The sequence below is a fragment of the Pipistrellus hanaki genome (assembly GCF_964339955.1).
Source record: "Pipistrellus hanaki genome assembly, chromosome: 5".
Classification (NCBI taxonomy): domain Eukaryota; kingdom Metazoa; phylum Chordata; class Mammalia; order Chiroptera; family Vespertilionidae; genus Pipistrellus; species Pipistrellus hanaki.
Genome location: NC_140507.1, coordinates 63,703,649 through 63,720,328, shown reverse-complemented (window position 1 = coordinate 63,720,328; position 16,680 = coordinate 63,703,649). Strand labels below are relative to the sequence as shown.

At 36.9% G+C, this 16,680-nt stretch overlaps 1 protein-coding gene across 1 annotated transcript; it reads right to left on the bottom strand.

The window, feature by feature from the left end:
• Window positions 1-3,239: 3,239 nt before the first annotated feature.
• On the bottom strand, window positions 3,240-3,812 carry LOC311622572 (jun dimerization protein 2-like; the record flags this gene model as incomplete). The annotated part of the gene is given in 3 exon segments (XM_084883829.1): window positions 3,240-3,482; window positions 3,486-3,488; window positions 3,492-3,812. Coding segments are annotated over 3 exon segments (567 nt in total).
• Between the last annotated feature and the right edge of the window lie 12,868 nt (window positions 3,813-16,680).

The following is a 16,680-nucleotide window of genomic DNA, read 5'->3' as shown; positions in this document are numbered from 1 at the left end:
AATTTATTAGTATAAGCACTAATAAATATATTGAAATGTTTACTATATCTTTCTTGCTTTGAATTTAAAGTTAGGGACAAAATCTCTCTCAATCCATTCATTTCTTTTTGAAAAATAAAACATTAAAAATACATAATGCTTTAGGTTGCAAAAAGAAAAAATATATGCAGGAGATTAAATTTTAAAAACGTATCACTGGAATAACTTTTATAAATGCAACTGACTTTTATGTTTTCTCACTTTACTAGTTCTAATCAGTATTAATCTCCCCTGATATTATGGTCCATTTTAATCATCAAACAAAAACTGATATTCATATATTAAAAATTACATCAACTACCTCCCTTTACAGGTTTCTCTACATATTTCTTTCATTTGAAATTGCTTTAATTAAAAATAAAGATTTTTCACTACAGAATAAAGTATGAAGTTTTCAAAACATAAGCACTTAAGGTAGTTACTATAAAAAATCACAGTGAAATTAATAAGATCAGATAAAAAATAACTATATGCTAAGAACTAAGAGGTCTGAGGTAATTTAGTGGTTAAAAGTGATTAAAAATCACTTTTGGCTAAGATCAAGTGTAAAACAGAGATAAAAACAGCTCCATTAAGAATGCTAATATCTGAGATATTACAAATGATAATTTTGAAATTTAAGTCTTGCCAAAAATATGTTTGGCCTATGAAATAGTGTCAAAATAAAACTCAGAAGTTTCCTCCACTGTACAGTATGCACGAGCTTACTGAAATCTTTGATTATTCTGAAAATATTTGTAAGCAGGTAGATTTTAGATGAGGTGATCTTGCAAATTACAAGTCATAAAAAAACAGAATTATATCGAGACAGAAGTCTTCTATACATTTATTCAGTTTGCACTGCCATTATAAAATTTCCAGGACAAAATGATGATTTTAATTAGTTAAAATAATTACTACATTAGTTTAAAGATATAGGTGGTCTTTGTTCTGCACTGTACTGTGCTAACTGAAACTCCTGCATCTGAAAACCGTGTTCTCTTCCTATTAAGATACACACAACCTTCTGTTAGCACAGTATCATGCAAAGTGAGGACTGACTTTACTCTAAATATAGTGTTCTGGAGAAATAGTTTTTTTAAATATGAGATTTAACAACAACAAAAAAGATTTTTCTTTACGTTTTATCCCAAAGATCACACAGTTTTATAAGTTTTTAAATTTACTAAAAATGTTATAACTATATGCATAACTTATAGACACAGACAACAGTGTGATGATGGCCAGAGGGAAGGGGTAGGGGGCTAGCTGGGGATTGAGATGGGCAAAGGGGGGCAAAATGGGGACACCTGTAATAGTGTCAACAATAAAAATAAAGTAAAAAAATGTTATAACTCTGACTTCTAGTGGATTAAAAAAGAGCTATGTTTGAATTATGGAAAATCCAGCATCCCTTCGACAAATATTATTTCATTACTTTTTAGTATATATACTTGGTCAAAGTGTTATCACTGGGCTTTCTGCTTTAAGAAACAATATTGTTTTGTCTTAGAACATGTTTAAAACTCCAAAATTAATAAATCTGACCTTCACTTATATTGGAAGCATATGTTTAATAGTAAATGAACATCCAAAATAATTATAAAATGAATTTTCTGAAGGCATAGTACCCTGTATCTTGTAAATAAATCCAAATATCAATGAATGAAGTATCTAACTATATCTTTATCTACACTAAATATTGTTTTTATATTCACAAGAAATTTAGCTATCGAATCTGTCATTAAATAAATATTGATGATTCTAAAGTTTTAGATTTATAAAAGACTAGAGGCCTGGTGCACAAAAATTTGTACACTCTGGGGGGAGGGGGGAGGTCCCTCACAATCCGGGATCCCTTGGGTAGAATCCCTAGGCCTGGCCTGAGATCAGGGCCTTTCAGGACTTTCCTTCCCAGGGCTGCAGGCAGCTGGCCCCACCCCTGTTGCTGCCAATGCTTGCCATCTGTGCAGTGCTGCTCCCCCTTCCCCTGCCACCAGTGGCCTCCCTCTGCAGGTGACAGGCATAGAGTGATGGCTTGGCTGGCCTGGGACTCCCTCTGTGGGGCAATTGCTGGTTGGCTGCACACCTGCCACAGTGTTCTTAACCAGTGGCCTGTGCCTCTTTCCTCCTTTTCTCCTCCCCCTCCCCCCTCCTTCTCCTTCTCCTTCTCCTCCTCCTCTTTCTATTTCTCCTCCTCCTCCTCCTCCTCCTCCTCCTCCTCCTCCTCCTCCTCCTCTTTCTCTTTCTCTTTCTCTTTCTCTTTCTCTTTCTCTTTCTCTTTCTGCTTCTCCTTCTTTTAAAGTAAGAGTAATGTTTAATGAGTGCTACAGAACTGAGTATAATACTATGAAGGGTTTACCAGGATGGAAATGCACCACACCTCACTCCTGCTACCCCCAACACCCAGAGACTACAGTACTTAGAAGTTACACGCAATGGCCATAACTGCTGAATATCTGTTCCGAACAAACCATAGCATATTTATACTGTATCACATCAAATGATTATAGAAATACATTTATATATTGCTTGTATAAAATCTTTATTTTGTAAAAAAAATATACTTTTAAAAAGTATAAAAAACATGTGCAGTTGAAAGCCCTGCCAGGGCAGCCGGTCTGTAAATATCCAGTGAGTATGTGCTTTGGAAGGGCGCCTGTGCCTGGTGCCCACAGCAACTCCAGCAGGACCGGTGAGGGTGCGCCCTGGCTGCCACTCGGGCAGGACTGAGCTGGACCACAGTGGGTGGTACAGCAGAGCGTGGCACTGTGCCCTTCTCCAGCTTTGCAATCGGGGATCAGGGTAAAGGTTTGGGTCAGGGTGGGGGGCAGGCAGATTGCAGTTTCACTCTGAGTTCCATCCTCAGCCTAATTTTGGTTGCAAATCATGGCTTTTCCTTAATGACAGGGGTCCTTTGGGTGGTGCCCTGGCGGAAAGGCTGGAGAAGTACCCACAGCTGCCTGGTTGGGCTTCTCCCTGGCCCAGAGCCTCTGTCCTGCCTCCTGCAAGCCTGGCCCCAGGCAGAACAGGCTTCACTCAGGACTACTTTGGTCTCAGTGGTTGGCCCTGGGTTTCATCAGCCCGTGTTTCTTCCCCTGGTGTGGCTGATCTGAGTTTCACGAAAGAGCCTGGCTGACGCTGGCTGTGCCGAGGCTCACTGAAGAGTTTTTCGTGCAGCAAAGAGCCCTCTGGGACCCTCCTCTTCCTCCTCCGTCTCCTCATCTCCTCTTCCTCTCAGCCGATGGGCACTTCTCCAGCTGCCCCAGCAGTGGGTTGCCTTCTGAGCCAGGGGTCTTAAAGCTGTGGGTCCTGACAATGCAGGTGGGGCAATGCCGGTTGAGCATAAGGATGAGCTTCTGCTGCTCCTGCTTCAGCTCCTCCATCTGGGTTTTCAGCTCCGCATTCATGAGCTCCAGCCACTCAGATTCCCACTGCAGACACTCCTTCTGCTCCTTCTTATTCTAGCATCAGGCTGCCGCCACTTTGTTCTTTTCCCGGCACCTTTTCCTTTCTTCCTCTTCCCTATCTAGCTCACTTTTCACAGGTTGAGGCTTCTTGCCCAGTTTCACCTCCAGGCACTGCAAAGGGGTGATTACAGCCCCAATGGTGTGGATGTTAGTGTATTTCCTCTCTTCTGCAGTCAGGGCTGAACTGGGAAGCCTGGTCAGGGGGCCGAGCCCTGGCAGAGAGCCCACTGTCATGAAAGGGTCTGGGATCTGCCCAGGCATCACAGCAGGAGAGTGGCAGTCCAGCCCTGCAGAAGCTGTGAGGACAGGCTGCACCAGCCCCATCCTGAAGTGTCCACTGCCACCAGCTCCTCCCGTTGAAGCTGCCCAGCATCCCTCCTGCAGGCTGTGGCCTGGGACTCCCTCTTTGAGGTGATCAATCGAAGGGTTCTGCCTGCCTCATTTTCCCCAGTCACACACCTGCCTACCTGATCACCCCCAGCTGCTCACCTGCCTGCCTGATCACCCCTAACTGCTTGCTGGGGGTGCGGGGCCAGCCCTGTGAGGTGCTGTGGTGGTCTGGTCTCTGGACTTTTATTATATAGGACTAGAAGCCTAGTGCACAAAACAACATGGCCCTGCCCATTCGTGTGCACCTCACCATGCACACAGCCTCCCAGTGACTGGTCTTTGGTCATCATTATGGCATTATGACCACTGGGTTTTTATTACAGAGGTAATGTAACAGTGAGCAGAGAATGAAGGATATAGCTATAAACACTGTAAATAATAGATACTCAACAGTAAGGCTGACTGTTCTAAGTGGTGCATATCAATCTTTTGTTTCCTGCAGCAATAATGTAGATCATAATTAGTTTTTGAAAAGCATTTAGCAAGTCTTAGCTAAAACGCTCAAACAATTTCAACAATATAACATTATACCTGCTCAAAACATCTCTCAATGAATGAAGTAAGTTGCCCTTGGTTTTGATGATACCTCTGTCACTCTCCAATAATCCATCTCTACTTTCATGTCTACAACTGGTCTATTCTCTTCTCTATTCTGCGGCAGAATATATAATTCTAGAGTGTTCTGTTTGTTAATAATGTATTCCAGTTTAAATTAGAATAAAAATTTATTTACTAAAATTTTACCTCTGTCAAAGTTATTTGATTCATTTTAAATTTAAATAATCAGATAAATTACAGATTTGACAGTAGTGGTATATATTAGTAATATCAATATTATAAAGAATTGGAAATAGCAATTTTTTTAGAAAAATGTCAAATATAAATAACAAATAATCTATGGTAAAGAAATACATAATAAAATTAAATTGAATGTTCTATGAGAGTGAGTTAAATATAGGGAAGTATTATAAAGACCACCAGATTGCTGCTCCTTTGTTACATCAATCCTGACTAATATAGGCTAGTAAGGTAACATGTAGCATCTCCAAAATGTCTGCAATAGTGGTTCTCAAACTTGGATACTGATTTCACTGATGGCATAAAAGAGATATTCAGGGGAAGGACAGGGACAATTTAAGAGGGTGAATTTATGGATTCTCACTTTCCATCTGTACTATGGACTACAACAGATTTTCATAGCCTTCTAGTTGACAAAAGAAAGTCACACTCCTTACAGAGCACAAATATTACTTAGATGTATTGAACTGAGGTGTGAAAATCTCCAGGCACAAAGAAAGTGGAGTTTTTCTTGCAGTGAACACACCATGGATCTATAGGTTCCTAAGTTGCCTTTGATTATGGATATTTCTGTGAAGGATAATGTAGCCTTTTAGAATGTATTATTTTGGCTCACTTGGGAATAATCTGAATTCATGTACATGGAGAACAATATTGGCTGAGTACTATAGTATTTTTTAATCACTTCTTACCAGAGTAATGACATGTACAGTACAATAAAAATTGTACATCACTTGTGTTACTATTTCAGTTCACTTTTGGCTCAAATGAAATCTGATTACTTCAGAAAGTTATTAAGATATATGCCCAGTTTATAAAATTATAGAAAAGTTCTTTATAACATTTTTCCAGGCAGTAGAGTTTTATCACCATATAAAAACAGAGTTTAAAAGTTAGTTGACTGCTCAGTGAAGTTATAATTTTAATAATGTAGTGCGTAAAAATAATAGAGACTCCTTCTTGTAATGAATGAGTGTATTTAAAGATCATGTAAGAATTGCTTTCACCAGGGGCAAGGCAAAGTAAAATAGTACTGTTTTGCCATTTAATGAGTGATACTTAGCTTTCAAACACTATTACATATCTGTTATGATATCCAAAGGGTAAATTCATGTCTTCTGGAAATATATATATATATATATATATATATATATATATATATATATATGTGTGTGTGTGTGTGTGTGTGTTTGATATGATACATCATAAATATTGCTTTTTAAAAATCACTGCTATATTTATAAATTATAGCAGAGTAATTAAAAAAAACAATGTGGTTTTTTTTTTTTTTTAAAAAAAAGAAACAGCACTAATACCATCTAAATTGCATAATTATGTAACATTTGAATGAATGTACTGTTAATTCAAATTGTGTTTTTCAAACTGTGTTTTTGCCTTTTAGTATGTCTTGTCCAAATTTCCTTGATTGTTGTACATGGGTAAAAATAAGTGTGCCTTTAGGGATGTGATGGTGAGGGGTGGATGGAGGGGAAGCATTCTATATTCCTATGATAAGATCTTATCCTTTTAGTGTCCTGTGTGTGGGGTCAAGCCAGGGTATAGCCCAATTCACTCTCCCCATCAGTGGAAAGGCGTCTGCCTGGCCAGCGGCCCCAAGGAGGAGAGCAGCACAGACCCACGTGATTCCCATGTTCTTGACAACTCACAAGCCTCACCAGCCTCTCTTTGTCCTTGGCCTGCTGGAAGACTGTTCCAAGCGGGACTCCCCCTTCCTACCTCCCCTAGGTAACCCTTTGTTATCTCTGGCCAGTGCGGAAACTCTGACCAGCTGCCATGGGGTCTTCCCCATTGTGTAAGCAATAAAGGTTATGTCTTTCCCCTTTGGTCCCCCATGTGTTTATTTTTTGTTTGTTTGTTTTGGACCACCAAAGAACATTGTGGCATGCCCTGGATTGGAGCTCCTACATTACACTGTGCCTCTGGACTAGGGGTGTCGAACTCAATCAGATAAGGGGCCAAAATCTAAAATCCAGCCTAAATCGTGGGCCGAATGGTTTACTGAACAGTCATAAACTGACAATGTCAGAAACTGACAGCGGAGTGCAGTGATGACAGCGCGGTGCGGGCCACATTGCAAGGCCTGGCGGGCTGGATTTGGCCCGCGGGCCTTGTGTTTGACACATGTGCTCTGGACTGTGCACTTCACATGTGCTTCTCTGCCCGCCTCCCCTCTTAGGTGGGATAGAATGGCCAGAATGGGCTGGAGTTGGGCATTTCCCCTCCTCTGTGTGGAACGCCAGAGCAGGCTACAGTTGGATTATCTCCCTCCCCGTTGGTGCAAGGCTAGAGTAAGCTGGTGTTGGTAATTTCCCTTCTCCTCAGGCTATTGTGCTCTGACAAACCCCCAAGGTTTGGCTCCCGTTTAATGGTTTCACCTGAGGGCAGAATTTAAGACAGACACAATGCTCTGGTGCCTTGGTCGGCAAACTCATTAGTCAACAGAGCCAAATATCAACAATACAACGATTGAAATTTCTTTTGAGAGCCACATTTTTTCAACTTAAACTTCTTTGAACACCACTTCTTCAAAATAGACTCGCCCAGGCCGTGGTATTTTGTGGAAGACCCACATTCAAGGGGCCAAAGAGCCGCATGTGGCTCATGAGCTGCAGTTGGCCGACCACAGCTCTGGTGTATTTAAAGGAGGTTCCTTTTCTCTTCTTCCTGGTGGGAGTAGAAGCAGTTTGTTCTCCTATATTCATGGTGAGAAGCTGGCACTTCTTCAGATAAGACTCACACAAGTGTAAGGGCCCTCAATGACTGTGTCCCCTAAGTCAGTGTTTCCCCAAAATTGCATACCTAACTTAGTGCTCTGTATATAAAATCTGTCTTAAAGCACTAGTTAAGTATACAATTGTACTTATAAAATTGTATACTTAACTAGTGCTTTAAGACAGATTTTATATACAGAGCACTAAGTTAGGTATGCAATTTTACCTATATGTTCTCAAAAATTCTAGTTTAGCACTTCTTAGTTGGGATTCAGGAATCTGTGTTTTAACAACTCCACCAGGTGATTCTCATCATGAGAGAAGGTTGGGAAACACTGCCCTAAGTTATTTATCTCTCACACTTGCCTACACTGGCCATCCAGCCACTTGTCAATTACAGTTCAGGTATTCCTACTTTGGAACTGCCTCCTGCAGATGCTTCCAGTCTGGTGGGTTGTAATTATCTGTATTCACCTGTTGGTCTTTCCAGTCTGAAGGGCAGCTGTTTTAACTAACATTTAGGGTTCTAAAAAGAGTTGTTGATTTTTTAGTTTGTTGAGCTTTTCACATGCTGTTAGGATGGAGTAGCAACTTCTAAGTTCCTTACATGCTACACCTGAATACTGGAAATCTACACACCTTTTTAAAAAGAATTCAATAATATGATAGATTCTGTTTGGAAATCTACATATAACACAACATATTTTAAACAGATGAAGTGAATTTTATTCATTTGGACCAGCTCATTATGTATTGTTGCATAAAAGTCAGTTGTTCAAAAGTGAATGGATAGCAATGGCATTCAACCTAAAAATATGATGGTTGTATTAATAATTAGTGGAAATAGGTACAATCCTATCTAATAAAAGGTAATATGCAAATTGATCATCACTCCAAGACACAAGATGGCTGCCCCCATGTGGACACAAGATAGCTGCCACAAGATGGCCTGCAGGAGAAGGCAATTAAGCAGGGGGACCCAGGCCAGCAGGGGAGGACAGTTAAGGATGACCTAGCACAGTAGGTAGCAGTTAGGCATCAATCAGACTGGCAGGGGAGTGGTTAGGGGGTGATTAGGCTAGCAGGCAGAAGTGGTTCGGGGCAATCAGACAGGCAGGCAAATGGTTGGGAGTCAGCAGTCTGGGATTGTGAGAGGAATGTCAGATTGCCTATTGGGCAGTCGGATATCCCTTGAGGGGTCCTAGATTAGAGAGGGTGCAGGCTGCCTGACTGGAGAGGGTGCAGGCTGGACTGAGGGACACCCGCCCCCTTCCCATGCATGGATTGTGTGCATTGGGCCTCTAGTAATATAATAATCAGTGAAGAGTGAGGGTGTGATTTGCAGAATGTTTTTCAAATCATTACTGGAAGAGCCCCAATATATTATCTGAGACCTGATACAGATTTCTGAAACATAATTTCAAATTAGGATCTAGAAAATATATCTGTAGACAAGAGAGCACCAATTGCATTTTATATCTGAGTAAAAGTACAAAGAAATGGCATAATGGATTTACTAAAATTTATTCTCTTTTGCCAAATTTACAATATGATATAAGCAACACCAACCTCAGATTATTTGTCTCAACTTCCAGTGTTTCTATAACCTGTGTGAATCAGTCATTCTACTAGAACTTTTTGAGATACTGTTTTTAAAGTTCAACATACACCCATTATTCATGTTTCAAGTATAAGGCAACACTTTTTTGTGTAATCAAAAAGTATCATATTGTAAATGTAAAAAACCGTTGACACCTGTAAAGAAACCCCTGGGAGTTACCCAGACATTTCAAGGGCATGTTATTATAGATGCAAAAAGACAGATAGGTTCAATTAAGGTAAAGGTTGACCTTGTCAGTGAAGATACTGGCCTAGGATGTAACTGCCCACCATAACTGCTTTTAGTTAAAGTTTAATTTCAGACCATCCTTTGTGGTTATTTTAGGTCTCTGAGTTTGCAAGACTGCCATGCAGGCCTCTGCTGAGCTTGTCGAGTTAGCAGGTAGTCCTTTCCTCCACAATAATGATCCAAAGGCTTGCTTTTTCCAACATTTATAAATTCAAAATTATTTTGGCTGCTTTTCAAAGCATGAAATAGGCCAAAATAGACTATAAACAAATGCAGATACATTTTTTTTAAAACCTGAAATTAACTTTTTAAGTTGTTTTGGGGCACAATGAAGGAAAGACTTAAAAAAATTTAAAAATGAAACTGCCATTTGATCTACAATTCCACTTCTGGGAATATATCCTAAAAATCCCTATACACTAATCAGAAAGAATGTATACACCCCATGGTCATAGCAGCATTATTTACACATGGCTAAGATCTGGAAACAGCCCAAGTGTCCATCAGTAGATGAGTGGATTAAAAACAAAAAAAAAAATAAAAAAACAAACAAACAAAAAAAAACACCTGTGGTTCATTTACATCTTGGAATACTCTGCAGCTTGTAAAAAAGAAGGATCTCTTACCTTTGAGACAGCATGGATGCACCTGGAGATTATTATGCTAAGTGAAATAAACTAATCAGAGAAAGATACATATCACATGATCTCACTTATTTGTGGGAGCTAAGGAGCAAAATAAATTGACCAACAAAATAAATCCTGAGACATGAAGCCATGGAACAGACTGATATATCTCGGGTAGGGTGAGAAGAGATAAGCGAGCGAACTTTTGTACTTATATGTGTAGCCCATGGAGACAGACAATAGTTTGGCGAGGCCTGGGGGTAGAGGTTAGTGAAGAGAGAAAAATGGGGGATTTGAATACTGTCAACAATAACAAGATTTATTTCCTTTCCACTTTTTCAGGGCTTTCCTACTCCCTGGCCACCTCTCCTTCCATTGTTAACTCTTTTTCATAGCCCTCCTTATTCTGCTTTTATATCCACAGATCATTGTTCATTCTCCACAGAAAACAGGAAGGAGGGGGAAAAAAACATAAAAAAGAAACTCAGAATCTTACTTAGCTCATGGAGAAAGTAGAATAGCTAGAAACACTAATTTATTATTTCTTCTTATCATATAGAAAGTTCATTAGTAGAATTCACAAATTAAGTTGCTATAAATACAGACAAAAACAATCTGTAGTTTTATGAGGTGCTATGCTGGTAAGAATATCCTATGCATATTTTAATTATGACTACTCAGTTAATATTGTCTATTTTTAGCAAATATAATGAACAATTTTATGACCCTTTCCAAGTAAGAATTGCTCTTGCATCCTTATTAAAAAAAAATAGTTGCTTACAATGTGACAAAAATTCATCAATCATTGTGAAATGAAATTTCACTTTAATTTGATACTGGGAAGCTACTAGAAGACTTCATATAATAAACTAATCTGTCTCACTTTTAAACAGAAATAAAGTGAAAGTATAATTGTCCTGTTTATTGATGCCTAGAAATATGTTGAAATGAAAACTATTCAAGTTTTATTTAACATTCTTGGATTGAGCTATTTTTATTAGGCACCATTATGATTTGTGCTATTAAAAAAAATAGAATTAAATATTTTCTTATCAAGCAGCACACAATTTAGTGGGTGTAGTAATCTGATAAAATGATGTAAAAAGAAAAATTTGGGGGCATTTTAGCTTTTATAATCTGGTATCATTCTTTAGAAAATAATATCTAATTAAGCTTATTAATCACAATTCAGAAAGAAATATAATTCTAGGGTGGTTAAGTCATAATGCATTGCATTTTTAGATGCCATTGAGGCCACACATCCTGTTAATAACAAATATCTCAAGAGAAATGCCCTCCAGGATTATAATTATTTCCAAGCAAATATTTGCCAATAACTGATCCTTCTCATGTTACATTTTGAGGACAATAAAGGTGTTTCAGGTTCATTCACAACAAAGGCAATGGTCACATCGTTTGCACTTCCTATGTTCCCAAGCCTCTTTTCACACTCTTATGTCTATTCTTTGAAGACTAGCTATCTTTCAATAAATTTATTTTTCTTAATTAGAATCAGCTTCTGTTGCTGGTAATCAAAGATCCCTAATTAATGTAAGATAATTAGGAGACCAAATATTTTAAAAAGAAATCCCAAGAAACAAAACAAATTATTTCAGATGGATAGAGATAACCAAAGCATACTTAGAAAAAAAAAACTGTTATAATTCTTTGGAATGCCAAATTCTGAGGCAATAGATAAACAAGCTATCTCAAGCTCTAATGACAACCATCTTGGCATTATTTAAAAAACAATACAATACAACTGTTGATTACTGAAGATGAATATAAAGTGGAAAGAATACTTTACACAGGCACTGGGATACATACAAATACATCAGGTAAGGTCAAGTAGACTCAAATAGCTGTTGGTTTTATTCTTTGCTCTATATTCTCTATTAGTATTTCTCAAATGTTATTAAAATGAATTTACATGTAATTATTTAATTTCAATTATAATCTATTAACTATCCAGTGCTATGTGTCTTGACCTAGCAGATGAACTTAATCTATCCTAAGTGTCAGAGTAGGCTTCTATGAAAAGTGACATGTAATAAGAGAACTATACATGATTTGTAGTTAATGAAGAGAGAGTATGTTGGGCAAAGAGGTGGAGTCAAGGCCTGCAGCTGTGAGAAATATAAAGACAAGGAATACTGAGGGGGAAATTTTGCTGAGGCTTGAGTGGTGCTATGCTGATAAGAATTTATAACTGTGTACCTGTGGCAAACAGTCTTAAATTCTATATACTATATGCTCATTTAGCAAGACATCATTATGAAATATGATGTCTTGCTAAATTAGCAGGCATAGATACAATAGATTAGGAATTCAATACTTTCATATTTTTAATCATTGTGACTCAATTACATGCAAGAGCCATTCAAAATACGTGTAATAATTGTATCTGTCACATATATATGAGGTTTCATGTCATCACCAAGGATCGCTTGGTGATGTCATGAATTTTTGAACTTGAAAGGGCGGTGTTCCCCTGGGCAGGATGGTTCCCTGGATTCTTTGTCCATTGGAGTCTAAGAATGAATCCATGGACAGAAGGTGGTAGAGCAAGGGTGGAAATTTATTGAAGAACAAGTACAGATTCCCAGGTGGAAAAGGGGAAAGAATTTCACAGCACAGACTCCCACGTGGAGAGGGGGAAAGGGTCCCACTGACTTCCTTTTCCATGGTTTCCAAAGGCTTCAGATCTTTGCGCCTTGACATCCCCTCTGATTGGTCACTATTCCCTTGAACTGGTTACTATGGTAACTCCTGAACTCAAAGGTGGAACCTCACAGGGGACATGTGAGGTTCTCCCCCCTCCTTCCTTATTGTTTTCCTATTCCCTTTGGGCTTTCTTCTTTTCCTTATGCATGAGGGGTTTTCTTCCATTTAATTCAAAATATAGACCTTCTGCTGTTCCCAGCTCCCTCATTCTATGGAAATGTACCTGTTGTAGCTTTTCAGCTCCCCTATTCTATGGAAATGTACCTTCTGCTGCTCTGCAGCCCTATGCTGCTTCCATGGTCCCCTTAATTTCCAAAATTTCCTAAACCTTTTTCACCCCTAAAATTTTCTGTTTTATTACCACTACTTAAACAGTATTATAGATAGTATTTCTCAAAGGCAGACAATCAAAATTACTTAGGTATGTTAAGTCTTCATTTACCATTTCCTTCACAAAAAATTCCATGAAAATCGCTGTTTTAGAGCAAAATATTTTAAGAAACCAAAGAATTTACTCATATAGTTAAGAGTTAGACAATTAAGGAAAAGCAAAAAATAAAAATAAAAAAGAATCCACAGAATGCACTGCCATTGGTAATAAATGCCTTATATCTAAAGAGGACCTCTAGAATACTATATCCATTTTATAGATAAAAAAAAATTTTAAGAATGCCTTTTTAATAACAAAAAGACAAGCACATTCACATTGTAAAATATTAAACAATACAAAATATAATTCTAAAAGCCTCATGTCATTATCTCAGTGGCTTTATTTTCCACCCCCCCCCCCTCCTTCAAAATAAACAAGTCCTTTTAGGATGTGGGCTGTGATCCATATCCATATCATGTTCGTAATAAGAACTCACATGATCACTTCTGAGGAACTGTTCTAGCTAGAGCTTACCTATCTCAAGAATTCTTAAACACCAAAAATATCTCTATCAGTAAATAAAAGTACCAATGCACCAGAACTCTTGTCTCTTGAAACATCAGCACATCATGCAGTCATCACTTGAAAGCATGGGGAAAATAAGAAGTGTTATTGTGTTAAACAAACACGCTACGTAGAAATACCTATTTAGCAGGTAGGGGCTTGTGGTTGGGTGCTGATTCTCAAATATCTACTGATCTAGTTAATTATTTTTCAGGATACATCCCTACTCTCTATCTGAAGACATAAGGACACAGCCGAGCCAGCATGGCTCAGTGGTTGAGCATTGTCCTATGAACAGAAAGTCAAGTTTTGATTTGATTCCTGGTCAGGACACATGCCCAGGTTTCAGGCTCCAGACAGTGTGGGATGTACAGGAGGCAGCAGATCAATGATTTTCTCTCATCATTGATGTTTCTATTGTATAACTCCCTCCCTCTCTTTCCTCTCTGAAATCAATAAAAATATTTTTTTTCAAAAAGGACACTGTGTGTATCTGAAGTTACAGAAAATGAAATTTTTAACTAGAAATTATTCACATCTATAGAGTTCTTTGATGATTTAACATATCCCAAATTCTTGGTAATATACTGTGAATTTAAGAGTAAATTTGTGAATATATATTCCTTTATGGGAATGCATGAAAGAATGAGAATAATTTTTAAACTTCCTTTTCTTATCAGTACACTTCAAGGTATTCAGAGATAATCCTTCTAAACTACAAAGTAATAACTTAGCCAAAAGGTTTCTACCTTCCTACCCAACACTTGCATTTTCGACCCCATCTAGTAGTGCATTGCTTTTGCAACCCACATGCAGATTTACCTTCAGTTTTTTCCCATCCACTCATGTATAGACATATAAAAAAATGATATTAAATATGTAATTTGTTCATAAAGTAATAGTCCTATCACTTAATATTATGTTATGGAAGAATCATTTTAAATCAAATAATAATCAGAACAAAACTCTAGACTGAAAATTAACAGTCTTTGGAATATAATCAATATTCACACTGACTTTCTAAATTACTGTTCTTAACGGGTTATTATTTTTATCACCCATGGCTAAAATGTAAAATAAAGAAAAAACACCTTAAATATATTTACTTCTGTTATTGAAAGTTCTCTTTTTAAGATTATTCATAATTATGAATGGTTTTAAGACATTTTACTTATTACTGACACCTGATTTGGGCATACTATATAGATTTTAAAAATTGGATCATGTACTGCTAAAAGGGATATGCTTACAATTAGATGATATATTTTTTAACTTTTAAAAATGGCCTTCTTTTATAATGTGTATATAGGAGAAAAGTCATTGTAATTATAAAAAATAAGTTGCTAAAAAAGACACACACATCACCTACATATAGAGAAAACTACTCAATACCTCCTCTGACTCTGAGAATCTCACTGTCTCTTGATTACTTCAATATCTCTCTGCCTACCCATACAAGCACACACACACATGCACATGCAGGCACATGAATTCTCTTGCTCTTTTTCTCAAAGTCCCTCTCTCCACATATCCATTTTTTTCATTGAGATTAGATTTGAACAGTTTTTATGACACAAATATACCCTGTTTCCCCGAAAATAAGACAGTGTCTTATATTAATTTTTGCTCCCAAAGATGCGCTAGATCTTATTTTCAAGGGATGTATTATTTCTCCATGAAGAAGAATATGGTACACATTTATTGTTAAATGAAAATAAAGGAAATTTATTACCTGTATATGGTACGGTAGTACGGTAGTTGTCAACAGAAACCAAACTGTGAATCCTACAGTATCAAAAATTTACTCATTTATTCAATGACAATCATGTCATCATCTTCTGGAACATCATAACAATCTAATTCCTGAATTTCCTGGTGAATTTCTTGTGACTCCATTTCTTTCAGAATCAGTGGACCAAATCTCTCATGTTTAGCCTAGAGGGGGCTTTATTTTGGGGGGATGCCTTATATTTCACTCAGAAGGAAACCTGTAAGTAGGTCTTATTTTCGGAGCATGACTTATTTTCGGGGAAACACGGTAAATATAAATTATAAGTTGAATGCATTATATATGTGTAAATAATATAGTACATATTTTTATGTATCTACAGGGATATGCCTTATATTACTTTTTTAGGCAAAAAACAGAAACAGAAAAACACATATAAGTTAAAATATGCAATTTGTATTTCAGCAGAGTAAAATAAAATATATTATTTCTCATTTTATTGTTATAACTTCATTTTAACTCACATAGTTTTCACTGTTTTGAAAAAAATACTTTCCTAGTTTGTGGGGGAAAAAATCCTTCAGCAAATTAAGAATTAAAAAAACCTTGAACTCAATCTACAGTTGTAAAGTATACTACTTTTTACTCATAATAAATCACTGTGTTCTAACTTGATTAGTTACTTCACATTATTTTGGTCATAAGGGGAATTGAATGAAAAATTGCATCAATCAATGCAAATGCTTTAGGACCAAAAAATAAGAGTAATGTGTAATGCTATCAGATGATTCTGAAAACATGGATTCTAATTTTAAAGACCTGTGCAAGTATAACTCTCTATGTAAAACTACATATAATTACATAACCTACTTTGCTATTAAAAAAAAAAACCAAAACAACCTAAGCCTTTATTTTAGTTATAGATGAGAGAATATAGTAGTCCCCCTTCTCTGAGGACAGCTCCAAAACCCAGTGGATGCCTTAAATCTCAGATTTATATATACTAAACCATATATATATATATATATATATATATATATATATATATATATATAGTGTCCAAAAAAATGTATACACACATTTTGAATAATTATAAAGTCAGTGTTGCTGAAAATACATTTTATTTTCAAAATTGAGCTGTCAACTCTTAATGCATGTATACATTTTTGGGGGACAATATATATATATATATATATATATATATATATATATATATATATATAAATTTTTTTCCACAGTAATATATACCTAGGATAAACTTTAATTTAAAATCAGACACAGTAAGAAATTATCACCAATAACTAATAACAGAACTATTATAATGAGATACCATAATCAGAGTTCTATGAATGTGGTCTCTCTCTAAATATCCTTTGCACTGTACTCACCCTTCTTGTGATGCGTTAGTAG